Genomic DNA, 27,937 nt, shown 5'->3' on the forward strand with positions numbered 1-27,937 from the left:
TCAGTTGAATCATGCAAAAGTGCTGATCCTGAGTTGCATGTAGTGTAGTTGTAGCCATGCCAGTCCCAGGATCTTAGAGAGACAAGGTGGGTGAGGTAATACCTTTTTTTGGACCAACTTCTGTTGGTTAGAGAGAAGCTTTCAAGCTTACACAGAGCTCTTCTTCTGGGAAATTTACTCAAAGTGTCACAGCTAAATACAAGGAGGAACACATTGTTTAGCATAAATGGTTGACATATTTCAAGGAACCATTCAAAGTGACATCCTGTTAAGGAGAGGCCCATTAACACCCCTCCAGTAATTACAAAGAAAGGATATCACAAGGGAATGCTTTAGAGGGACTCAGGGATGGGCGTGTACCTATTGTTAAACATCAAGGCAAAGTAAGGGCTGGCATAGCCCGAAGGAGTGTGCTTGAGTGGTAACAGGATGGTTGGGGAGCTGACACGCAGCTAAGGACAAGCCAGACTCCCTCACACTGGAGGCAGGGGTAACAAGGTGACTCTCAGTGCTGCATATCACAAGAATCATCACAGTGGCTATTATTCACAACTCAGAATTGAACAAGAGAACTACTCTGTCTTCTCTACCCAGAAGGATTGCCTGACAAAATAAGAAACTCTAACCATCAACTGCTCTCTGAGAAAGGGACTTGGATAAGTGTTTTTTGTTTTGCATAATCACTCAATTTCAATTCCAGAATACTTTCTCTTGTTCTGATTTTTGTTTTTTTCTTTGTGTATCCTGATCAATAAACTCCCAAACTTTGGCATTAATTTTCTAGTGTGTTTGCCATGGTACTAAGCAGGCTGAGTTCTCGGCACTCAAAACCCAAAATCATGTTTGACTGTTTAGTGTTAGCACAATGACAGGGTTGTGTTAACACTTTTGACTCTCTAGGCCCATTTACTCTAACAAAATTAAGACCCTACCACCCTATATTTTCTCCTCAGTGACAGTCCAGGAAATCCCTCGGGTGACTATATGGGGTGGACTCCTGATTGTGACCAGTTGGCTAGAGCATTGTTTTTTTATTGGCCTTTCAGGAGCTAAAGAATAAATGTTATGCATGTGACGTGTAAGTCAACCTTCACAATGTTTAAAAGGGTGAGAGCTTCCTCCTGAACCAGAATTTATTTTCCCTCACATAAACCACCTTTTCTCAAGGTTGCTGTGCTCTTGCAATGTAACCCTTCAATCAGAAGAGTATCTAGGCACACACCTCATCTAAGGCTGATGCAAAAACTGCTCCATGAATAGGGCAGCAGGACTGGTACTCATATCTACTCTGCCCTAGCAGAGCTTTGGCTTCCTGATTGCAGGCTATATCTGAGCTCTACAAGACTGGATTTGAACTGGCTATCTCTCTGTGGGTCATTGTCGTGTATCTGGCATTTGTGAAAGGATCCGTTTGTAAAATCCGACTCTCAGAAGTTGCTAGGCAAGTGTCCTGCCTTCAGATTCCTGGAACACTGAGTGAGATTTTGTTTAGATGATACATTGCCTGTCAATTAACACAGAATTTTATGGGTGGTGTTCTGTGAAAACCATTGTAAACTGGTTCAGACCAAATTAGAGCACTTTATAGTAGAGCACTTTCCTGCTTGGGTAGTTGAGTTTTATCCTAATAAACACTGATCATATTCCATAACACCTTTGGACTCATAGCTATTACACCAAACACAACCAAGAGAATTCTAATTCAAGATAAAAATACTGTAAGTTGAAAGTGGAAGCCTGGGGTGCAAGTCGCTTCTGTAACTTACATCCTTTTTTGCATACTGCACCTTTACATTTCTAAGGAGCCTTGCTGCTGTGGAGGTTCTCCAGTCTTTCTGTTCACGGGGGCTGTTGTTACAAAGCGTGTCTCACACTGCACTGTTGCACGGAGACTTTACACTTGTTATTTCTTTTGTTGACTTTCTTAATTTAATCTAAGTAATTGAGACTGGAGTACATGGTTGCTCTTTGTGCATGGGAAAACATGAAAAAACCCCATAATAATTCATACCTAGTATGTTGCATTCATAATTGTGTAGCTCACCAAGATGCCCAGATCCCATGTTTATGGGAAAACACATTTGGGAAAAAAGCAGTAAAGGCTAAACAAATATTATATGAATAAAAATCCCATGTCTTATGCGTGCAGTTATAAGATCTATGAATTAATTAAGTTGCTGAAAGAATGAATTTCTGGTAAAATGCAGTGCAATGTAAAAGTAGATTAAAACAAACTGATGTGTATCTAGCTTGCTCCTTAGATACTTTCCAGACTTATTTTCTAATGAGTCTTTAGATTAATATTAATATAAAGAACTTTTGTGAGGGGGAGCAAGAGAAATTGGGACAACTTCAAATCATGCTGTGTGTAAGAAATTTTGCTGATCCTATAGTGTGGTTCATTGCCTAATTGACTTTGGCATTTGATTCCTGTTTTAATAATCATATAAGTTGCTTTGTCTAACAAGTCCCTGTATTCTTCTTATCCCTCAGTTTCTGGACTTACAAATAAGGTTACACACTGATCGAGTCATGCTAGGGAAAATGCAAGAGGAGAACCAGCGCCTGAACCAGCGAGTTGATATGCTGACAGTTGAAGTTATGGCATTACAGAAGAAGGTGAGATCAATATAAATATAATAGAGGTGCTATGGATTTTTGAAAACTGGAAGTGGGTTAAACTGCTGCTCAGTTGTTATATTTCAGTGGCTTTGTGTGGACAAGTTTTCTTTTGCACACCACTGAGTATAATTTACTGTGTGGCTAACATCATAATGCTATTTATTTGAATGCATTCTGAAAAGCTTAGCATTCTCAGTCATACAGGTTTTTGGAAAGCATTCAACTGCAATTTGCTCATACATTTCTTTGATTGCTGAATCAAATAATCCAAAAGGGGAGATAGAATTTTTTTTAAATTAGGGCTGATACAATTTTAATTTTCTTTTTTAAAGTAAGAATATTGTGTAAATATTTAAAATAAAAGTGGCACTTGGCCTTCACATAGCTAGGGGGAAAATGCTTTTATTACTGTAAACAATAAAACACATTTCACCCCTGCGGAATACTGATTCACCAAATTACGTTCTGGTAGATTTGACACAATAATAATAATGAAAAAATTGTTTGTTACAATATAAACATATGCAAACAGTGTTGCTAAAGTCCCATGAAGTGCTCTTTGTTCCTAATGATAGTGACACTCCAGCCCCCAAAAACAAGTGAGAGCTGGAAGATTTTTCAAGGTTGTTTGTATTATGTTATGTAGCAACATTTGCCAACAAGTTTGAATATTTTAAGTGAATTGACTGCACTGTAAAGGTGCCTTGAGAATCAGTTCCTTTCTCTGTCCTCACAATGGTAACAAAATAGGCAGAGGAGTTGCAAAGTTTAGCCATACTGCCAATGAACCTTAATCCTGAGTGGGAAGATAAGAGGATAATTTAATCTCTGTCCCCTACTCAGTCTTTGGCCTTTCTACGAAGATATCAGTTAGAGCGAGTTGTGAAGGGCTATGATTTGGACAGCAATCCTCTATAACCATGACTGTCAGCATCACAAGCCCTCATCCTCTCAGTCCCCACTCTGAGTTCAGTGTTGGTGGAGGTAAATTTGTCCCTGAGTCAGTATTCACTCCAAGCTGCAGTGGGATAGTATGGAGCATTGAACTGTTGGAGAAAGGGTCTTTTGGATGAGATGGAAAACTGAAGTCCTGATCCCTTATGGTCTTTAAATATGTTGCTGTTTGTACAAGACTTCGGATATTAATCCCAGTGTCCTGAGCCAGTTGTGATGAAAGCCATTACACTCCACCTACCTTGATTTACATTTATTCTACAGATTTAATTAGATAGTGCATTCTTCCGCAGTTGCATTCCTAAACTTTTAGTGCTGTTAAACAACTGCTGCATTTTGCCCCAGCTATGGCTGTATTATAGTGGTGGGCGAAGTGAGTCCTGTCTATGAAGTGTATAAAGCATTTTAGGACCTTTTTAGATAAAAGGTGCTTATAAGTAGCTAGAGTTACCATTCTGTTCAAATCACAGAGGAGACACATATTAGATGTGGTCCAAAATTACTTCCATCCTGGGGTTAATTTTTATTAACTCAAATAACAATTTTCAGAGTAGCAGCCGTGTTAGTCTGTATTCGCAAAAAGAAAAGCAGTACTTTTGGCACCTTAGAGACTAACAAATTTATTAGAGCATAAGCTTTCGTGAGCTACAGCTCACTTCAATGCATCCGATGAAGTGAGCTGTAGCTCACGAAAGCTTATGCTCTAATAAATTTGTTAGTCTCTAAGGTGCCACAAGTACTGCTTTTCAAATAACAATGTAACATAATTCTCAAAGTAAGCTGTCTTTTGAGCTTGGCTATCCCATGTAGGCTTTTTCTCCTCCTGGACCTCTTTGTCTTTGCTCGAGTCCCCTCCACCTCCTAGAGGAACTCAAGTTTTTTTACACCTGGTTTGGAATAAATAGGACCAGATCACAGGACATCAGAGAGAGTCAGCAACTATAACTCTGCATCTATATGGATAGTTCTAACACCTGACAAGACAACTTTGCAAAAGAGTCTTCCATTTCTGTGCAGGGTCCTAGAAACTTCCACACGGTTACAGAGCTATGTGTGTATATAACACATTCAAAATATTCAAACATTTACTTTTTTTTTGTGTCGTGTATCCATTTATAATGTATATCCAGCCAAAATAAGTACCCAGGTTTTTGAGAGAACTCAGCACCTGAGAGAGCTTGTTTGAAAATCTAGCTGTAAATGTCACAATGGAAGATGTAGGTCCTGTTGTCCTGGGAGAATCTGGCCCCACACAATCAAGTACAGTCCCTCTATGACATATGAATTTGTCACTAATGTTCAGTGCTGTGCTAAAGGACTTAGTCAGAAACTAGAGATCTGGCTTCTGTTCCTACCTTTCCCATACACTTCCTATGTGACAATGGACAAAACGCTTCATCTCTGTTTCCTTGTCAGTAAAATAGTGATAAATATCTAACTTATAAGTTGTGTCTAGATAAGCATAAAATGAGTATTGTAAAAACATGGTAGTTAAAACATATTAATGAGCATGTTTTAAAAATACACTGTGTATCCTAGTCTGGATAAGTCCTCAGCAATATAACACATTTAATTTTTTGGTTTGATCAGAAGTCATTTATATAAATGCAAAGTATTATTTCTGTCCCACTGAACTGAACTGTTTTTCCCAATTGCTGAATGAAGTATAATTTAGGGCTTCCGTTCCAAAACTAATGTTGCATTCTTATTGTACTGGTAGTTTTTTTGTTTGTTTGTTTTTTTAGGATAGAGCAGAGATATAGAAGCTAATTTTCAAACATTAATTATACATTCATTTTAGCACCAATGTACATCTGGCAAACCAATACAGTCCAATTTAAAATGACAAAAAGACTACTAGAGAATTCTCATAAGCTTAACACATCTGTGCTTTTAAACCTTTGTCTGGGATAAAGCTATTATACATGCTGGGTACAAACAAACACAACCAGCAACTCCCTTCCCCCCACTAATTATTCGCACTATGAATATCAAGGCTGCAAAATCCACCTCACTGAGATTTGTGAATTGCTTTGTTTCCAAGAATAGTCTTATAGTAAGGGTGTCAGCTGTTCTTTCTCCAGTTTACACTCAGACTCCATTAGAAATCATACACTGGATGCCCATCAATCTTGAGGTCCCTGTGCTTACTGCATAGCTTGGAAATGAGACTTCTTGAATGCTTCTTGAATGTACTTGAATGCTACTGATAAAATACTTAACTATTTCAGATAGCTTGCTCCTCAGTCCTTCACTAGACTCTGAAATGCTTTCCAGTGTGTCATTGTGGAATGCACATGCACTTCCAAGTTCCTAGCAACAGTCAAAAGCAATCAGAGGCAGCTATCCAAAGAGAATAGCATCTTTTTAGAAAGCTAGATTTCTTAATCAAAGGCAAAAGAGGAGACCATTGCAAAGCAACTGGACAAAGAACGTATTTCCATTGCTTTTCTGTGAATAGTGTCCAGTGAAGGGAAAGATTATAAAGAAATTGTGAGATGGGTAGCAATCTTGTGTGTCTGTTTGCTGTTGTATCTTGTGTGTGTATCCTTTCAGATAAGGACCACACCAGCTGTTTTTATTGTCAGAAAACCTTTTATCCTACTAGAATTGTCTCTTGTAGCCTGATCACACTCCTTTTTTGATTCAGGAGCCATCAGATGTTTATATCAGAAGGGCACTCCTTCACTTTCTGTATAATGAAGCACTCTCCATTTACTCTGGGTGTTGTCTATGGCTTGCCAGTCTGTTAGAACTGGGGATCTGCACAGGCAATTTTATAATGAAGGAAGGAAGGTTACTCTGCAGTAACTGGAGTTCTCTTGATCTGTTGTGTAGATCTACATGGCTTGTCCTTCCTTTTCAGCTTCTTTGTGGTTAAATTAGCTGAAGTGTAGAAGAATGGAAGATGATCACAGGGCATGTTCCTGTTATTACGCATCTTGAAGTGGTAGATCCATGTTTCGAATGCATATCGCGTCTCTGCAACAGTCATACTGCTATTGAGCTATTCTGTTAACCACAGATTGTTAAGAAAATATTTAGAAGCCATTTCAGAGAGAGGAAAGCTAAGAAACGTTCCTAAGATCTCTTATACTCAGACACCCACGGCAAGAGAAACTATACCATTCAATGAGAACCTTCCCGCGTACTTGAAGGAATGGTATTCCCAGCTTTTTCCTTCCAGTGCTCTTCTTTTAGACATGCCAGAATAAAAGAGTGGCAAGAAACCCCATTCTGTGCCATGCAAGTTCCCTTCCCCCTATGATCCCAGAGGATCAAAGGGAGGAAAAAGCATGTGATTGTCATTTTGGATGTGATCCCAAGGCCACTGAAGTCAGTAAGAGTCTTTCCTTTGGCTTTGGGGTTTGGATCAGGCCTGTTTGAACAGCATCAGTCTGTCACACACTTGGGTCCATTGCAGCAGATAGGTGACATAATTTAAGGAAAGAAAGCTGGACAAGAGGAACCCCAGCGGGTTAAAGGTTGTGGAGAAAGGCTAACCCAGAGTGTGTGTAAATTAAATCAAAGGAGATTATTGTGGAGCATATGATTTGTGTTGACTAAGGAATTGTTGTATGGTGTTTTAATTCAGTGGATGTTGTAAGTATACTCCAGGTGAGCAGAGGGTAGTGAAAGGTTATAGCAGGTATGAATGATCTTTGGATGACCAGGATTGGGTCCTTAATCAGTAAAAATGGGGTTTGCCTGGACACTGTCAAAGGCTAAATCCTTTGTATGTTTTTTGCTACCTTTTGATTTGTGGTTGAGAAGACAGTCTAACCTCATGCTTCAGATTGTGGGACTGTTTTTTGTTTTGTGTTTTTATTTTTTTTTACACTGGAAATATGAGAGAAGCCTATCTATAGATAGATAGACTGATTAAAAGAACCATGAAATATATTTTTCATTTTAATGTACATGTATCAAAACTTACATGGATTCTTTTTTATTGTTTTTTGAAGAAAAAAAACTTTGGCAGAAATCATTTTAATTTACAAACCAATATGTGCAAAAGGATTACAAACAGCAAAATAACAACTACAGAGGAAAATCTATTTATCAATATATCCCAATGTGAAATGATCAAATATATTTAGACAATATTCTTCTATCTCCTGTGGAGAAAAGTTTCAAGCTGCCATGTTAATACAGTATGTAATGTAGTGTAGCGGTATCTTTTGTGGACAAATTTGTTGCTATGCTCTGATATCACAGTGAATGTGATGTCACAGTAAGATCAGATCACTTGATACAGATTGCACTTTCAAATGAAATGTTGACATTTCAAAGGCAATAAACTCCTATAGACATTGATTCATGTCGAGAGAAATCGTTGGCTCATCAGAATGGATAACCTCCAGTCAGTAAGTGTTGCCTTTGTAGAAGATGATATGGTAAAAGCAGAAAATGTACGTTCCTAATAACAGCCTAAAGCTTTTTAAGCTTTTTGCATGCTCTGCGCAACTTAATTTATGTATTGAACTAATAGCTGTTATATTCTTAGCTGGGGAGAAGTTGTTTTTTTTTTGGGGGGGGGGAATTCCACCCCTTGTCTAGGATTGTGCAGGAGATCTGTTAGTCTGGACCCTCCTGCAAGATTTCTAGTAGTAATTTTTACTTGCTAGAAACCAGGAAATACATGACCAGTCTTTATGTTGGTATCTTGTTACTCTTACTAACCAGAACAAGGAAGTAGAGCATGTGAGAATTAAAGGGGAAAGAATCATTTTATTTATTTCTTTAAAACCCACTAATCAGTTTGGATTCAGGTCTGATTTTGAGTTTGGACTGGTTCCCATTATATCTGAGCTGGCTTGCCCATCCCTATGAAAGTATTAAGCTTAAAAAAAAATTCTGGTGTTCAAAACTTTTCTGGGTGTAGTTGATAGATTTTAAGGCTCAAACTCTTAGATTTGTGATTTCTCATTCAAAGTTGAGAAGTCCTTAAGTTGTGAACTGTTCTTGTAAGATTCTTACCTTTTACATTTCTTCATTGTATTAACATGACATTGACATGACTTGTGTGTGCTAATATATATAAACACTGTATATAGAAAATGCACCTACCATTGCATCTAGCTACGTATATCAGTTAAACGAACAAACAAACGAAAAGCCATGGATACATAATTGACACAGCTTCCTCTCCAAAAAGATAAAGCTAAAGTTCAAACCAAACATTCAGTATTCAATATTATATCTGTCTTTCCTTTCCATTCCATTTGTATCCATCTTATCTATCAATCACATACACTGATATAGATGTGGTTTGTTACCATATGGTACATATATATATATGTGTGTGTGTGTGTGTGTATGTAATATTTTATTGCTTTACATCTGTATTCCCTTGTTCAGAAACTTCCCTTATACATTAGGAAAAACCAGCGATTTCCTCAGGAGAGAGAGAGAGAGAATCAAGATCTAAATAACCATTACAACTTTGAGTGCCCCTTTTAGGCATTAGTCCTGCAAGCTGCTTCATGCAGGTGGACTCCTGCTGGTTAAGCCATTGAGGTGCCCTGCTGAAGGCTGTGGAACTCCAAGCAAATGCAAGGGTCTGCCAGCATGAGGCAGGATTGGGGCATTAGTTATTTTTAATGTTACTTCTCTTTATACCAAAGTCTCTCATGAAGATAACCTTTGCGCATTAATTTGTTTTTAACAAAAGGGCTTTAAAATAGCCAAATACAAAGTGATAAGTAACAGTCCGCATGGATTTGTCAAGAACAAATCATGTCAAACCAACCTGATAGCTTTTTTTGACAGAGTAACAAGCTTTGTGGATAGGGGGGAAGCGGTAGACGTGGTATATTTTGACTTTAGTAAAGATTTTGATACTGTCTCGCATGACCTTCTCATATACAAACTAGAGAAATGTAACCAAGATGGAGCTACTATAAGGTGGGTGCAAAACTGGTTGGAAAACCATTCTCAGAGAGTAGTTATCAGTGGTTCACAGTCATGCTGGAAGGGTATAACAAAAGGGGTCCCGCAGGGATCAGTTCTGGGTCTGTTTCTGTTGAATATCTTCATCAGTGATTTAGATAATGGCATAGAGAGTACACTTATAAAGTTTGTGGATGATATCAAACTGGGAGTGGTTGCAAGTGTTTTGGAGGATAGGATTATAATTCAAAATGATCAGGACAAACCGGAGAAATGGTTTGAAATAAATCGGATGAAATGCAATAACGACAAATGTAAAGTATTCCACTTAGGAAGGAACAATCAGTTGCATACAATCAAAATAGGAAATGACTATTGAGGAAGGAGTACTGTGGAAAGGGATCTTGGGGTCATAGTGGACCACAAGCTAAATATAAGTCAACAGTATAACACTATTGCAAAAAAAGCAAACATCATTCTGGAATGTATTAGCAGGAGTGTTGTAAGCAAGTCACGAGAAGTAATTCTTCTGCTCTACTCTGCGCTGATTAGGCCTCAACTAGAGTATTGTGTCCAGTTCTGGGTGCTACATTTCTGGAACGATGTGGACAAATTGGAGAAAGTCCACAGAAGGTTTAGAAGACATGACCTTTGGGGGAAGATTGAAAAAAATGGGTTTGTTTAGTCTGGAAAAGAGAAGACTGAGAGGGAACATGATAACAGTTTTCAAGTACATAAAAGATTGTTACAAGGAGGAGGGAGAAAAATTGTTCTTAACCTCTGAGGATAGGACAAGAAGCAATGGGCTTAAATTGCAGCAAGGGAGGTTTAGGTTGGACATTAGGAAAAACTTTCTAACTGTCAGGGTGGTTAAGCACTAGAATAAATTACCTACGGAGGTTGTGGACTCTCCATCATTGGAGATTTTTAAGAGCAGGTTAGACAGACACCTGTCAGGGATGGCCTAGATAATACTTATTCCTGCCATGAGTGCAGGGGACTGGACTACATGACCTCTCGAGGTCCCTTCCAGTCCTATGATTCTAGGAAACATGGTCACCAGTTTAGCACATCTTATTTGTACCCATAACCACTTCATATTCAATGGGAAATGGCAGGAGAGAATCTGCAGATGGAAGGTACAGCTATGGGAACTTCTGACCGTGTCCTATGTGAACACTTTCCTGGATGTAATATGACTTCCAAATATAAACTGTTAGTATGTAGGAAATACAATAATACTTTCCTTACATGGACTAACTTCCAAGAGGTAATTGATGAATTCATGTTATTTATCAACAACATAGACCTTCCCATCAAATGCACTTGCAGTGATGCTGCATCTTTCTCCCTTTCCAAGATGTATTGTTATATATTCATAGCAAAAACTAAAAACAGATTTGTATAGCAAAGCAACAGATGATCTCTTGTACCTTAACTAGACTGCATCCCATTTCTGCCACGCCAAATATAGTATAATTTATAGCTAGCGTTGAAGAATTGGACACATCTGCAGCAGTAAGAAAACCTGCAACATAAAGCTACAAGTAGCTGGCAAAACAAATGAAATGCAGAAAGTTCACACTACATGTCGTGAGATGACAAATCCTGTCATGGTTAGAACTGAACAGGAGAGCACACATCACAGGGAAAAAATATTGTGATTGAATTTTGTTGTGGATTTTTATCCTGCAGCTAAATACATAAAAGTAGCCAAACAAACCTAGCATAATGACAGGTTTCAGAGTAGCAGCCGTGTTAGTCTGTATTTGCAAAAAGAAAAGGAGTACTTGTGGCACCTTAGAGACTAACACATTTATTTGAGCATAAGCTTTTGTGAGCTACAGCTCACTTCATCCGATGAAGCTGGATGAACCTCCTTGTTATTTGGAACTTCAATGAAAGACTTAGCTATTGGCTCAACAGAGGTGCCCCTCCGCCCCACACGCTCCACATGTGTGTATCTACAACTCCTAAGGATAAGGAACAGAACACCCTGTAGGCCAACCACAGAAAGTGTTGAAGCTGAAAGAAACTCGGTTGCTTAAATCCTATGGCAATAAAATTTATGTAGAGAATGATAGAATCTCTCCCAGGTACTAGAATTTCCTTACTTGTTAGATGATAATTAAAATCTAAAATTGTGATCACAATAATGATTTTTCCCTCTCTTTATGTCTCATCTTACACACCTGTGCAGACTACCTAGATCACTGGTCACAGTGGAGGGTGAGAGAAGGCACCCCAGGTGGGCAGACAGGGACAGGGAATGGGTGTAGTCTTGAGTCCCACTCTCCACACTGAACAGCTCAACCTGAGCTGTCATAGACTGAAATAATTTGTTGTTGGCCAAGGGTAGTAGCAGGTCTTTCATCTTTCTTCCCCCCAGAGAAAGAGGAGCAAGGGAATGAGTTTGTGGTCCGAACTCTTTCAATAAGAAGCTAATAAAATACATGGGATAGCTGTTCAGCAATGTTACTAAAATATCCTTGAAGGAACTGAAGTACTATGATAATTTGTGGCTCTGAGTCACAGTTTGTTCCTGGTTCTGCTTCTGGAATGGTGCAGTTACAAGCTGCCCTTTATGCAGGATATCAGCATCTTTTCTTTTCTGAGGGAGGCTGGGCAACGAAATATCTGTGTCAGCCTCACATTATTGAGCTTTAAGTGAGCCAATACAGTACAGATAAGACATGATTTTTCATCTGTATTTTTGAGCAGAGGTATTATTAATAGACCAAGGAGCCTGTAATTTCATCTGTGGTTCTCTACCCCTCTCTTCTGTTTCAAGATATCATCTTGTATTTTCCACCCTTCCATGTCCTGACTGATGTTGCAGGGACCCTCTGTGTTGCTGCTGGATGTTGGAGAGCTTTATTCTCGGAATGAATGATGGCTCCCCGGTGAACCTCTTGTTTGGCCATATGTTGACATCCAGAATATTTCTGACAGCTATTGCAGCTGGCTATTGCAGCTACAGAGTGCTGCTGGCTTTCCCCCCCTTATATAGGCTAATAAAGCAAGTTGTATGAAATGTCAAAAAGCATGATTATTAGAGCTGGTGAGAACTTTTAAAATGAAAAGGGGTTTTTGGGTTAAAAATAGGGGTTTGTCAAAATGAATTTTTTCATTAAAATGTTTTGGGTTTGAGTGACATATTTTGCTTTTCATAGAGAAAAGAGAATTTCTTAGGTTTTGGTAGCTAAGACCAACAAATTTAAAGTTTCCAGTTTTCAGATTTAAAAACTTGACATTTTTGTAGAAAATAAATCATCTCTCAACCACCTCTAATGACTATAATGTTTATCTTACCTCCTTTTTGAGTGTGGAATCATTCTCCATGACACAGCCCATGTTCTCTTCTCTTATGGAGAAACCAGTAAAAAGGGAGAACCTATAAGCTTAACTCACGGAGTTCCAATCAAGTTACCGACACTGATAAAATACATTAAAACACTAGCACTCACACTCTAATTTCCAGTGCTGTCTAATAGCAGAGCTGATTCTTGCAGTCCTACTTTGCTTCACCCAGGGGGATCCTAGCAAGAGGACCCAGTGGGACCCCATCTATGCATAGATAGCAGTTCTCTTTGAGAGCGACAACAGCTGAATGAAGATACTTGAGACCATGACATATTCTTTTTGTGGAATCCACATACAGTGGTCGTCTGATGGTTTTTAAGATAATTCTAGTCATCACATGATCATGGTGAAACTTCCTCTCATCTTGTGGGCAAATTACTGATGAAACAGAGGTGCTTCCAACAAGAAACTTTTTAACTTGAAAGAGGGGGGCCACAATGGAATCAGAATTGTGCTAGCTACACGAATCCTCTTTTAGGGCTCAATCCTGCAAGTGGCTGAGCACTTTAGCCCAATCCACAGAAACACTTAGGCCTTGTCTACACTACAAAATTAGGTCGAATTTATAGAACTCGGTTTTGTAGAAAGTGTTTTTATACAGTCAATTGTGTGTGTCCCCACACAAATGCTCTAAGTGCATGTAGCTGGCGTAGTGTGTCCTCAGTACCGAGGCAATTGTCGACTTCCGGAGCATTGCACTGTGGGTAGCTATCCCACAGTTCCTACAGTCTCCGCCGCCCATTTGAATTCTGGGTAGAAATCGCAATGCCTGATGGGGGCTAAAACATTGTCACAGGTGGTTCTGGATACGTATCATCAGGCCCCCCTTCCCACCCTCCCTCCATGAAACCAACGGCAGACAATGGTTTCGCACCTTTTTTCCTGGGTTACCCGTGCAGATGCAATACCACGGCAAGCATGAAGCCCGCTCAGCTAACCATCACCGTATGTCTCCTGGGTGCTGGCAGACGCGGTACTGCATTGCTACACAGCAGCAGCTTATTGCCTTTTGGCAACAGACAGTGCAGTATGACTGGTAGTCATCGTCGACGTAGTCCAGGGTGCTCTTTTAAGGTCAGTGGCACCTGGGCAAACATGGGAGTGGCTCAGCCAGGTTATTTTCCTTTTAAGTTTCGTGTTATGGCGATTCAGTCCTACCGGCAGTGCACTGTCTTTTAATCAGCAGCCAGGAGAAGATGATGGCCAGCAGTCATACTGCACCGTCTTCTGCCGAGCACCCAGGAGAGGACGATGGCTGCACGGTCTGCTGCCAGCAAGATGTATAAAGATAGATGAAGTGGATCAAAACAAGAAATAGACCAGATTTGTTTTGTATTCATTTTCTCCTCCCTCCCTCTGTGAAATCAACGGCCTGCTAAACCCAGTTTTGAATTCTATCCTTGAGGGAGCCATTCTGTTTCTCGCAAAGCCACTCCCTTTGTTGATTTTAATTCCCTGTAAGCCAACCCTGTAAGCCATGTTGTCAGTCACCCCCCTCCGTCAGAGCAACAGCAAACAATCGTTTTGTGCCCTTTTTCCTGGATTGCCCGAGCAGGAGCAGACACCATAGCACAGCAAGCATGGAGCCCGTTCAGCTCACCGCAGCAGTTATGACCATTGTAAACACCTCGCACATTATCGTGCAGTGTATGCAGAACCAGCACCTGAAAAACTAGGCGAGGAGGCAACGGCAGCACGGTGATGAGGACATGAACACACTTTTCTCTAAAACCACATTCCCCTGCAATTTGGAGATCATGGTGTTAATGGGACAGGCTCATGCCATGGAACACTGATTCTGGGCCCGGGAAACAAGCACAGAGTGGTGGGACCACATAGTGTTGCAGATCTGGGATGATTTCCAGTGGCTTCGAAACTTTCGCATGCGTAAGAGCACTTTCATGGAACTTTGTGACTTATTTTCCCCTGCCCTGAAGCACAAGAATACCAAGATGAGAGCAGCCTTCACAGTTCACAAGTGAGTGGCAATAGCCCTGTGGAAGCTTGTAACGCCAGACAGCTACCGGTCAATCGGGAATCAATTTGGAGTGGGCAAATCTACTGTGGGGGTTGCTGTGATGCAAGCAGCCAACACAATCATTGAGCTGCTGCTATCAAAGGTAGAGACTCTGGGAAATGTGCAGGTCATACTAGATGGTTTTGCTGCAATGGGATTCCCTAACTGTGGTGGGGCTAGAGACGGAACGCATATCCCTATATTGGGACCGGACCACCAGGGCAGCCAGTACATAAACCGCAAGGGGTACTTTTCAATGGTGCTGCAAGCACTGGTGGATCACCAGGGATGTTTCATGAACATCAACATGGGATGGCCGGGAAGGTTCATGACACTCGCGTCTTCAGGAACTCTGGTCTGTTTAAACGGAAGGGATTTACTTTCCAGACCAGAAAATAACTGTTGGGGATGTTGAAATGCCTATAGTTATCCTTGGGGACCCAGCTTACCTCTTAATGCCCTGGCTCATGAAGCCATACACAGGCAGCCTGGACAGTAGTAAGGAGCTGTTCAACTATAGGCTGAGCAAGTGCAGAATGGTGGTAGAGTGTGCATTTAGACATTTAAAGAGTCGCTGGTGCAGTTTACTGACTCGCTCAGACCTCAGCAAAACCGATATTCCCATTGTTATTGCTGCTTGCTATGTGCTCCACAATCTCTGTGAGAGTAAGGGGGAGACACTTATGGTGGGGTGGGAGGTTGATGCAAATCGCCTGGCCACTGAATACATGCAGCCAGACACCAGGGCGGTTAGAAGAGCACACCAGGAAGCGCTGCACATCAGAGAAGCTTTGAAAACCAGTTTCATGACTGGCCAGGGTACTGTGTGACACTTCTGTTTGTTTCTCCTTGATGAAAAACCTGCCTCCTTGGTTGCCTCTAAATTCCCTGTAAGCCACCTGCCGTCCCCACTTCGATCACAGCTTGCTTGCAAAGGAAACAAAGTGACTATCATTTAAAAAAATGTATTCTTTATTAATTGATTATAAAAATAGGGAGATAACTCACAAGGTAGCCTGGGTGGGGTGTTGGAGGAGGGTAGGAGGGAAGGAAAAGGCCACTTTAAAACTTGTTGAATGCCAGCCTTCTGTTGCTTGGGCTGTCCACTGGGGTGGAGTGGTTGGGTGCCCGGAGCCTCCCACCCTGTGTTCTTGGGTATCTAGGTGAGGAGGCTATGGAACCTGGGGAGGACGGAGGGTGGTTAAGCAGGGGCTGCAGCAGTAGTCTGTGATCCTGCTGCAGTTCATGAACCTCCACCAGATGCCGGAGCATGTCCGTTTGATCCCGCAGTAGCCCCAGCGTTGCCTCATGCCTCCTCTGATCTTCCTGCCACCACCTCTCCTCATGTTCGTCAGCCACTGTCCTGTACTCTGCTATTGTGTCCCTCCACACAGCTCTGTCAGTGCCAGACGATTGCATGAGCTCAGAGAACATGTCATCGCACATGCGTTTTTTTCGCCACCTTATCTGAGATAGCCTTTGGGACGGAGAAGGGAGGCTTGAAACATTTGCAGCTGTTGGAGGAAAAAAAGGAAGTGAAGTATTTAAAAAGATACATTTTACAGAACAATGGCTATACTCCTTCACGGTGAACAACACTATTTACGTTACATTGCACATGTGATTTTGGTACAAGGTCACATTTTGCATCTTATATTGAGTGCCTGTGGCTTTGGTGTTAGAGATCGCACACGCAGGGCCGGGCAACAGAATTCGGCTTGCAGGCAGCCATGGTAAGCCATAGTCTTTCAGCTTCTGCAACCTTCATAACAGCAGCCCCCTCCTTTCCCATACCAAGCAAAGCCCGTTGAGTTGGCCATTTAGTGCTGCAGTTTTCCTGTTAATGTGCAGCAGCAGAAACCAAACTAACCCCCTCCCCACATCCAATTCTCTGGGATGATTGCTTTTCCCCTCCCCCACTGCCTGGCTGGTATCAGGAAAGATCCCTGCTAGCCAAACACGAACAGCTCAGCATCAATGCTGCCCCCCCCATCCTCCCCCTCCCCCACATGGCTAACTGCGGGGAGGATTTCTTTTCAGCCACAGGCAAGCATCCCAGTAGGAACAGCCACCTCTGAATGTCCCTTAATTAAATTCCCCTATTTCAACCAGGTTACCATGAACGATATCACTCTCCTGAGTATAACACAAAGAGATAAAGAATGGATGTTGCTTGAATGCCAGCAAACACTGGGACCATACGCTGCCAGGCTTTATCATGCGATGATACCAGATTACTTGCTACTAGCATGGCGTGGTAAAGTGTCCTACCATGGAGGATGGAATAAGGCTGCTGTCCCCAGAAACCTTCTGCAAAGGCTTTTAGAGTATTTCCAGGAGAGCTTCATGGAGATGTCCCTGGAGGATTTCCACTCCATCCCCAGACACGTTAACAGACTTTTCCAGTAGCAGTACTGGCCACAAATGCATCCCAAGTCCTCAGGGCTACTTATTCATTAAAAACACTTGCTTTTATAACATATATTATATTTAAAAAGGTACACTCACCAGACATCCCTTCTCCAGCTTCGCTGGGTTAGGAGGGTGTTTCAGTCAGGGTGAAAAGATAAAATGAAAGGATAAAAAGATCCTGGCTGTCGGGGAGAACGGTGTGCTGTGTGCTCTCCCCAAGCTCGTCCTCCTCCTCCTCATCTTCCCCATCTGCAAAATCATCAGCCATGGCAGAGGATATCCCATCATCGGAGTCCACGGACAGGGGTGGGGTAGTGGTGGCGGCCCCCCCTAGAATTGCATGCAGCACAGCATAGAAGCGGCATGTCTAGGGCTCTGTCCTGGAGCGTCCGTTTGATTCTTTGGTTTTCTGGTACGCTTGTCTGAGCTCCTTAAGTTTCACGCAGCACTGTGTTGCATCCCTGATGTAGCCTCTGTCCCTCATAGCCTCTGAGATTTTTTGAAATATTTTGGCATTTTGTCTTTTGGAACGTAGTTCTGATAGCACGTATTCCTCTCCCCATACAGCAATGAGATCTAGTACCTCCCATTTGGTCCATGCTGGAGCTCTTTTTTGATTCTGGGACTGCATGGTCACCTGTGCTGATGAGCTCGCCTGGCCAAACAGGAAATAAGATTCAAAAGTTCCTGGGGCTTTTCCTGTACACCTGGCCAGTGCATCCGAGTTCAGAGTACTGTCCAAAGCGGTCACAATGGTGCACTGTGGGATAGCTCCCGGAGGCCAATACCTTTGAATTGCATCCACACTAACCCTTATTCGAAACGGCGATGTCGATTTCAGTGCTAATCCGCTCATTGGGGAGGAGTACAGAAATCGGTTTTAAGAGCCCTTTATGTCGAAAAAATGGTTTCGTTGTGTGGACGGGTGCAGGGTTAATTCGGATTTAAAGCTGCTAAATCCGACATAAACTCATAGTGCAGACCAGGCCTTAAACACTGGCCTAAATTTAAGTGCATGAACAATCCCATTGACATCAGCGGGACTCCTCATGTGCATTGCTTTATGCCCATGCTTGTGTGTTTTGCTGCATTGGGCCAGAGTGCTTAGAACTTTGAAGGATGAAGCTGCAAACAGAACCTGATCCACCACCTTTTCTCATGTTGAGTAGAGGGGAAGCTTTGCAGTCTTTACTACAATGGATACCACCAGGCACCTTCTGTAATTGAAATAAATAAATCTGTCTACTATATATTTATTCAAGGGAACTATTCCATCTCTTGAATTGGTTAGTCATTTAAAAACAATATAAATATGTTTTTTTTAAAGGCTGAAGAGGGGAACCTTGAGATGTGTTTATCCAAGAGAGGCCTTCTGTGATGTTATAAATATGTATGATGTCTTAAAGAGCCTAAAACATACTGTACTTACCTTTAGGTTAAATATCCAGTTTATAATTACAGGCTTCCTTGAAAGACGTAAAAAAATGAAGTTTAAAATTAGAAATCTTTTGGCATATGCATTGCCAGTAAACAGATACAGCCTACTTTCACAATAAAACACATGAGGAAATGAGGGCATCCAGTTCAAGCAAAGCAAGCCAGTGCCATGACAGCCTTCTCCAAGGAGGAAATTATTTTCATGCATGAGCAACTGCCTATAAACACAGCAGGGATAAATTTAGCATAAATGTTGTCTCATTCAACCAAGAGTATTAAAACTCTGGGGGCATTGGCGTGGTCTAGTGGGGAGGGCATAGGACTGGTCTGGCAGCATTAGAAGTGTGTTTTATTCTCAGCTCTGTCATTGACCTTGAACAAATCACTTAACTACTCTGTGTCTCTGTTTCCTCTCCTACTCTTCATCTGCTTAGACTAGAAGCTCTCCTGAAGGGAGGCTGTTTCTTAATATGTGACTATACAGAGCCTACCACAGTGGGACTGATCTCAGTTTTGGCCTCTAGGCAGTAATAATATAACAAAAATAAATAAAATAATAATATCTAATATTCAAGAAGGCTGATCAGATATGCAGGATGAGTTTTTTCGCCTTTGGATCTTTTCTGGTAAATAGTTGCTTCAGTTTCTTAGCGCACTATGTTTACACTACACACCATGTCTACACTACAGACCTTTTAGTGGCACAACTGTATCGCGGCAGCTGTGCCTCTGTAAGGTCTCCTGTGTAGCTAGCTGCTCTATGCCAGTGGCAGAGAGCTCTCCCACTGGCATAATTAAACCACACCTAACAAGCAGCGGTAGGTTTGTCAGCAGGAGAGCATCTCCCGCCGACATAGCACTGTGCGCACCAGCGCTTTGGCCGATGAAACTTTTGTCCGTCAGAGGGGTGTTTTTTTCACACCCCTGACCAACAAAAGTTTTACCAAGAAAAGTGCTAGTGTAGATATAGCCTCAGAAAGGTATGTACCCCCTATAATGCTGCATTTAGTGGTGTAAATTTTCCATAACAAAGAGAGTCTGTAAGGCTCCAAATAAGGCAGCACAAAACTCTTTCTCCTGGTGGAGAATGGGAAAAGCTCTCTGTTTGGTTCATAAAAAGTTCCTTCAGTAGTTCCTGCATATAAAACATGTGACTTATCACAATATCGTAGAATCTCTGGCCCCAGTCCTGCAAACACTTAATGCATGTGCTTCACTTTACGTGCTTGACTAGTTTCCCTGAAATCCGCTTGAAGTTAGACACCTGCATAAGTGTTTGCAGGGTCAAGGTCTGTGCTGATTATCTTTTCTGTGGGTGAGTATGATGCCTTTAATGAGATGGAATCATGTTATTCCACCAGGTGGGAGGGCCTAATCCTTAGGTCTGCCCAGCTGTGGAGGAAGGTGCACTTAGGGGGTAGCTGTGGAGTACACCCAGGTCAGTGTAGATAACTGGCTGTACTCCAGCTATGCAACCTCATCCTTTCAACTTCTCAAGGTGGTAGAAACTCCATAAGATGATTAGAGTCTGTAGGCCAAACTAACTCAGAAGTAGTTGTGCTTGAGATATTACCAAAGTACTGAGCATGAGGCTATACCAGGGTGGTGACCCGCTCCGGGGCTGAAAGGGCTTGAAACCAGCCCTGGAAGAGTGCTGGGGCTGCGAGAGGGCTGCTGCTGAGGAAAGCAGCAAGCCTCGGCTGATTGGGGAAGGCAACCACAGCTGGGGCCATACCCCAATCAGGTTGCCGCTGGCCCTATAAAAGGCCAGTGAGCCAGGAGCCTAGGACTCTCTCTCTAGCTTTTGAGAGGGAAGGACCGGGCTGCCTGGGAGCTGAGCCGGTACCTGAGGTAGGGGAGTGCCGGGGAAAAGGCAATAGGGCTGGGGAGCTCCAGCCTGACAACCCCGCAGGCTGCAGGGCCTTGTGTGGGGCCTAAACCAGGTGCTGGGGCTGCAAAGGGGCAGCCCAGAGCTAGGCAGAGGCAGCAGGTCGTACCTCCCGTTGCCAATGATGAGTGGTCATTACAGGCTGCAGTTGGCCCCAGTGGGCAGGGGCTAAATGATGACTGGCAGTAGGCACTGAGGCGAGGTGGGATTAGGGGGCTGGGGGATCCCCAGGGAGGGGAGACCCAGAGACTGAGGGGATACTGCTGGGGCAGAAACCCCAGGCAAAACAGCACCGGGATCCAGAAGGGAGAAGGGGGCCAGTGGTGGTGACGACACTGGCCTGCAGAGGGCACTCCGGAGCTGGAAAATGAGCTAATTCCCAGACAGCCAGCAGGAAGCGCCACTGGGGTGAGTCACGCATTGCTACAGAGGCCCAGGAAGGAAATGGACTCTTGTGTCCAAAAAGTCTTTATATGTGTAAGCCCTGGATTTTCTTAGCTGATCCATCACCTTGTTGACTGTCACCATCCCATGAGAGGTACATTTTGTGAAAGTGTGTCGTTGTGTGCATGTTACCTCTTCAGTCTATGTTTCTTACACCCACACAGCTTGTATCATGCTCTTGTCACAGATGAATGTCCCCACAGCTCAGTGATCTTTGCGTTTACTGAAATACCAGTATAGTTCTATGGCTGATGGCATAGCACCTTGAGAATCAGATCATATTTTAGTTGCTGAAGCCTCACTTTGAGTTTGTTTAGAAGAGAGTTTGGTACTAGCTCTTGCATGAAGAAGCTAATAAGACCTAGAATAGCTGCTCAGCAATGTTAGAGGCAAAATGCTAGAATAATCAAGAAACAATTAGAAATATTCCTGAGGGAACAGGAGTACCATGAAAGGACAAGATTCGATGAGACAAATGACCTTTACTTGTTTCCAACAAAATCTTATGTTCTATTTTTTTCCCCTTACTACTTATGGGGTTAGCAAATACAGCCATAAATCTGTATGCGTGAGACATTTAGTAAGTGATTTCTCCAGTACCACAGTGCTGAAAGAAGCAATGTGAGGCCGTATGTGGATGGCCAAGCTGATAGAGTTGGGCTCCCAAAGAATCTATTCTTTAATGGTGCATTTTTCAAAGGCAACCTATTGTTGGTAACTGCTCACAAGCATGGAATGATGACATCTTCCTAACATTTAATGCCCTGACATGATGTAGGGCATTGTGGGAATGAAATGACAGGCCAGGACTGCTGCCTTGTAACGGGGCCTGTGAGTTCTTGTGACTTTGGACAGAAATCAGGGTACAGACGGGCATTTTTGGCTTTGTGTCAGTGATGTTCCCTTCTCCACATTCTGCTGATTCCTGAAAGCCAAGTGAGCTGGCACAAGCACTGCAGAAAAAAACCCTACAGAGTCAAGTGAAAGGAATTTCTTAGTGACTAATGTATGCTTAGCATGTTTGTTTTATTTAAAGCATTTTTCTCCCTCCCTGCCCCCCGCTAATATATCCAAATTAATGAGATTAACAGAAATAATAATAATAATAATAATTCACAATCAAGTAAAAAGGCAGTACAAAAGCCAACATTTCCATTTTGTGCAGACATTTATGGTTTATACCACTAATTAATCTTCCTCCTACAATGTAAATTGGAAGATGGAGGCTATAGTTATAACTGAAGTTCACCAAATATCAAACTCCTTTCCCTCACTGTGAAGCATAGCTTCACTTTCTCAGCAAGGAGTTTGTTGTACGGCTGTTGTACCCTACTAGCTGAAGGCCAGGGTGCGGATGGGCCCTCACTCATCTCTTCTCCAATCAGGACTTCAGATGCTTCAACTCCTGGAGAAAAACCATGGCTGCTTTTGTACTAAAGAAACAGCCAGTTAACTTCAAAGGGTAGGTATCATGTGTTTTCCCTGCTAAACTGACTATGCTTATACCAACGCTAAGCCTCTGAGCATGCCCTGTGTAAACTAGTTGTATATAAAAGAGGCAGTGTTGCCTACTGGATAGAGCATCAGATTGGACTGAATACACCTGGGTTCTGTTTCTGATTCTGCCACAGGTCCTCTGGGTGACCTCTGGCAAGTCACTTTAACCTCTCCGTGACTCAGTTTTCCCACCTTTAAAATAGGGGATAATGATACTGATCTCGTTTGTAAAGCATTTGTGATCTACTGATGAAAAGCACCATATAAGAGCGAGGCATTATTATTATTTATTACATGTTTTCAGAAGCTTGAGCAGATGCTGACAGCACACCTGCAGTTAATAAAAAATGCTATGCTATTTCTCCTGACTCCTGAGCATTAATTAAGCATTACAGCTATGCCAAGGGGCTAAGGAAGTAGAAAGCCCTCATAAGAGCTGTTACTAGCTGTTGGTGTGGTGATTGACACTCTGGTTGAAATGGAAAGCGAGATATACCTCTCTGCAGACAAGGAAAGTACAAAAATCCATAAGATCTATTGTCTATGAGAGCTTCTTTTGCTAGGTAAAGTAATTGGATTTAAACATCATGCAGAGAACTGAGTTGGATGACATGGTGCTGACCAGAACTAACTCACCAATGTAGATTCGGACAAGTCACAGGGAGTGCTGTGTTTATCAAAATCAACTCCCCACAGTCATATTTAAATAGGCTGAGGTTTCCCTGTGAACATACAGACTTGGCTTCGCTACTGATGTTACCATCACTGCTTTGTAGGGTTTAAGGCATGGTTGTCTTTCCCCACTTGTCATAGGTCATACAAAACTGTGGAACCAGAGGTTTCTATGTTATCTTACCCTGCTGCTACCAGTACTCAGATTTGTTGATAACTAAATACATCTATACTCCATGTAATTGTTTGTTTGTCTGTACCAGAGCTATAGTTTCTTTTTTTTCAGAGTAGCAGCCGTGTTAGTCTGTATTCGCAAAAAGAAAAGGAGTACCGGTGGCACCTTAGAGATTAACAAATTTATTAGAGCATAAGCTTTCGTGAGCTACAGCTCACTTCATCGGATGCATTTGGTGGAAAAAACAGAGGAGATCTCTCCTCTGTTTTTTCCACCAAATGCATCCGATGAAGTGAGCTATAGCTCACGAAAGCTTATGCTCTAATAAATTTGTTAGTCTCTAAGGTGCCACCGGTACTCCTTTTCTTTTTATAGTTTCTTTTGTAAGGGATTGAGCCAAAGTTCATTGAAGTCAGTGAGAGCCTTTCCATTGTTTTCAGTGGACTTTGCATCAAGCCCTAAACCCAGATTTCGTTAGTGTCTGCACAGAATGCTACCACTAGGCTCTCAAAGTGAAATGCTATTTTAACTTGTTTTCTAAACAATTTCAGTAAATTTAGGGTCAGTTGATTTCCCTGTTCCTTTGACTAGATATTGAAAGCTAAAGAAAGAGCCAGAGTCAGCTACTTCTCTTGCATTTGCCACTGACTATCACAGATAAGTGCTCGCTTAAAAAGAAAAGTCCACAGTATCATCAGCTGGACGGAATGAATTCCTGCAAGTCCGTAAATAAAAAGGAATAAGGCAAAATGTGAATTTTGAGCTCCTCTGCCTCCCTGAAATGAACTCTGACTACATCTCTGTAGGTATCTGTGCACGTTTGTTAATTGGATCTTCAAGCTTCTCATTTTTTATTCATTGGATTGTCTATTGCAATAGTGCTTAGTAACGTATACGGGATTTACTTTTATACTTCAGTGGATCTATGTTGGACCGTATGACAAGCTTTTAGTGGGGACCTCTCTTGTTTAACTATTGCTGAACAAGTAGGGATAGGCTCAAATGAAAACCTTTAATCCAAACACCCTTGAACTCAGGTGGGGAGAGGGATTGGGAGGATGTCTTGGAAATTGGACCTGGGTCTAGATTTTGTAGCTATGCCCCTCCCTGTAATCAAATGAGCAGCTGATTCATCCCATACCATTTGACTGCATTGTACCACGGTTTGTGTGGTACATCAGTTGCTGTTTCTTATCTTTCCTAAAATAGACTTGCAAAGCTGTGTAAGAAGAGAGAGCTCCACAGTTGCCCTAGATGTGACATGTTTTCGATCTATCTACAGTACTGGAGTCATGAAATTCCACTGGGCCTGTGGGAAGAAAATGTCTCTTATGGGAATTCACTGGTATTCAGTGGGATTATCCCAGCAGGGCAAGAACTTTCCTGCAGGGCAGACGAAATGTAATTATATCCTTTATATCTTCCTATGGATGCTTATGGATATGTCTCTCTATGTGTACCTGTCTGCCTACCCGCTCAGATAAAACAGCAACTCCCAGATGGACATTGATCCTTGCTGGATTGAACTATATTGGAAACTCTGAACGACTTTTGCATTTGGTTACAGGCACCAGAGTAGTGAAACTGCAACAGCCCAGGCTTGGGCACGGGCTGTACAAGCCCACCCAGAACCCTTGGTAATTACGCAGGGAGTTAAGCTTGAGCTGAAACTTGGCTTGCTGTGACATTGCTGCTCCAGGACCCGAGCTGGCTAGATCAAAGCTAGCTCCGGTGTGTCTACCCGAGCCACTGGCGCACCTTGTGATTGTAGTGCAGATGCATCCAAAACGTTTGTGTTCAAGGGCCTAGTTTTGAGAGTGTTTGAGCTGAGCTACGGTTACAGACAGAGCCAAGCAGAGCTTAGAAGTTCTGCTTCCTGTGTGGCTTTGGATTAATTCAAAATCGAAGCAAAAGGAATATAGTCTGCAACTATAGAAATGGTTCACATTGAAATCCCTTGAACCGAATCCAACACATTGCACATGGGGTGTACATTCTATAGTGTTGTGCACTAACTGGCCCATGTGGTCCCAGCTGGTGTGCACTAAAAGTTCCCTAGTGGGCATGAATGTGCCTTTTTCACACAGTCCTATGTTAACATGCACTAGGGAACTTTTAGTGCACACCAGCAGGTTCCACGTGCGCCAGTTTGGATATGTCTACACTGCTGACTCGGGCTCACGGTGCTCTGGCTAAGGGGCTGTTTAATTGCTATGTAGACTTCTGGACTTGGGGTAGGGACAAGGTTCTAGGACCCTGTGAGGCGGGAGGGTCCTAGAAACAGAAATCTACACTGCAGTGAAACAGCCCCACAACTGGGAGCCCAAGTCAGCTGGCATGGGCTGGCAGCAGGTTTTTATTCGCTGTGTAGCAATACCCTTAGTGCACAGCACACTAGTGCATGCTAGAATTGACACCCTGCTAGTGTGGACTAAGACATTGTGTACACAAGTCCTTAGGCTTCTTTTCTTTTTATCCCACCCTTGCTTATTATTTCCTTCTCAATCATCACCTAGGTCTTTTTTTTTTTTTTTGCACATGGGTGGGAGGGAGAGGAGTTGAAGTACCATGTCTTGGCAACTTTTTCACATAGTTTTTAACATGCTGAACATCATGGTTTTATTTTCCCTGTTTGTCATAACTCCACCGTTTCCAGTTTCAAACATGCAATCTCCACAATGACCTTGATTTAATATGAGGAATAAAAGGAGTTTGTTTCATCATAAAAAGACATTGCGTTCTCTATCCGTCTTTTTAATTGGTTTAATTGCATAGAACACTTCATTTAATTAATGTTTATGCCATAAGTGGGGGAGGGAACACTTTGCCAACTAGTGCACTGTGTATGGGGCCATCTCTTATTTAGGAAGTGGAATCAAAAAGATACAAATAATAAAAGCCCACTAAGCTGTGCAAAATCATATTTTCTTTTAAAAAATTATTCCAAGTAGTCATTACAAAAGCAACACACCACAAAACTCCATAAATAAAGAAATTATGACATGGCAGCAGGCCCAGCACTGTAAAACTATCTTCTGGGGTTAGACAAACATGAAGAGCCAGATTCTCAGCTGGTGTAAATCAGTATAGCTATTGAAGTCAGTGCAGCAATGCTCATTTACACCACCTGGGGATCTGACCCAAAATGTGTCTGTGCCTATTCTGTTCTGTTGATCTTTGTAAATCCAGTTTTGGAATGCATAGACTTGTAGTGCTCTGCTAGAGCAGTGAATTCAACAAGCAGAACAGACTTAGGACTTGTTTTTTATATATGCTGAATAACTAGGAGCTCCTTAAGCCAAGGCACTAAGATGCAGTCTTAAGGTACATAACTATGAGCTTTATTTATCATGTCTGCACTACCTGAGGATTTACACACAGTACACTAAACTAAAATCCTTTCTTAACATACACTGCACTTATTAAAAACCTGGGATGGATTCTCTGGGAAGAAGTCTTTCTTTTGGCGGTTGCAAAAGCCTTCTCTGGAATCTGAAAGAAAGTTGGTCTAGAGGCCTGAGAGTACCAAAACAGCTTTAGGGCACGTCTACAAATCCGATGAAGTGGGTTTTAGCCCACGAAAGCTTATGCTCAAATAAATTTGTTAGTCTCTAAGGTGCCACAAGCACTCCTGTTCTTTTTGCGGATACAGACTAACACTGCTGCTACTCTGAAATCTACAAATTTACAGTAGCTCTTCTAGTGAAGATGCTCTAAGCCAATGGGAGAGAGCTCTCCTGTCAACTTCATAACTCTACCTCTGCGAGAGGCAGTAGCTACATCAGCGGGAGCACTTAGGTCAGTATAATTATGTCACTCTGGGTGTGGATTAGTCACACCCCGGAGTGACTCAGCTATAGTGAAGTAATTTTGTAGTATAGACTGGCTTAGTGTTTGCATCATTTTAACACATTGAAAATTCATTGAGTATGCTCTTTCCCTAACCCAAACACCGTAACATCTTTCCTACTACCCCCAGTGGCAGAAAGGTGAAGATTCCTGCAGGTCATTCTGGGAGTTGCAGCTTTCTGACCCTTTGCAACCAAGAACAGCTGACAGCGAACTTACTACAAAATAGTAACCAACATAATTTGCATGAAGGTGAACAAAGTTAGGTGGTTTAGTTTCACAAAATATAATTGGTCACTTTTTGGTTTTGCCCAACTAAAAACAAATGAGTTCAGACCAGGATCCTGTTTTAACCACATTTCTGAAGCTATGTATTTGGGGCGGGGAGGAGAAGTGGTCAGATGCATGGTTTTGGCTTTGGATCATCTTTTTCCATGAACTCTCAGCAACTGAAAACTCACTCTTTACATCAGTTTTTGTAATGCAGAAAGTCATCCAATAATTTAATGCAATATTCTTTGGGTCTTATTTCTTCATGGCTTGCCTTTGACTTCAACTGGCACAGGATCCATTCCATAATGCATAGTAATTCCAGGACTATTTGGTTTATAGAGAATAATTTTAAAAGGAATCATCCTTTTTTAAGGGAGTTGCAGGTCTTCCACACCTCAGAAATAAGGCAGAATTTGTCTGAAATTGGGGACCCAAAATTAAG

The 27,937-nt window shown here is 42.0% G+C and overlaps 1 protein-coding gene and 1 long non-coding RNA gene across 6 annotated transcripts in view; both read left to right on the plus strand.

Annotated features, from left to right (window-relative positions):
* LMNTD1 (lamin tail domain containing 1) overlaps positions 1 to 27,937 on the plus strand; it is a 297,660-nt gene that overhangs the window by 97,892 nt on the left and 171,831 nt on the right. For all 5 annotated transcript variants that reach the window (XM_043516236.1, XM_043516229.1, XM_043516238.1 and 2 more), the window contains one exon: positions 2,494 to 2,619. In XM_043516236.1, coding sequence (XP_043372171.1) covers positions 2,494 to 2,619 — 126 coding nt within the window. The remainder of the gene's footprint in view (positions 1 to 2,493; positions 2,620 to 27,937) is intronic.
* Positions 20,486 to 26,095, plus strand: LOC122460568. The gene is made up of 4 exons (XR_006281965.1): positions 20,486 to 20,548; positions 22,415 to 22,491; positions 23,965 to 24,175; positions 24,583 to 26,095. It is a non-coding gene; the product is annotated as an uncharacterized LOC122460568 (long non-coding RNA).

This window comes from Dermochelys coriacea, chromosome 1 (genome assembly GCF_009764565.3).
Source record: "Dermochelys coriacea isolate rDerCor1 chromosome 1, rDerCor1.pri.v4, whole genome shotgun sequence".
Taxonomy (NCBI): domain Eukaryota; kingdom Metazoa; phylum Chordata; order Testudines; family Dermochelyidae; genus Dermochelys; species Dermochelys coriacea.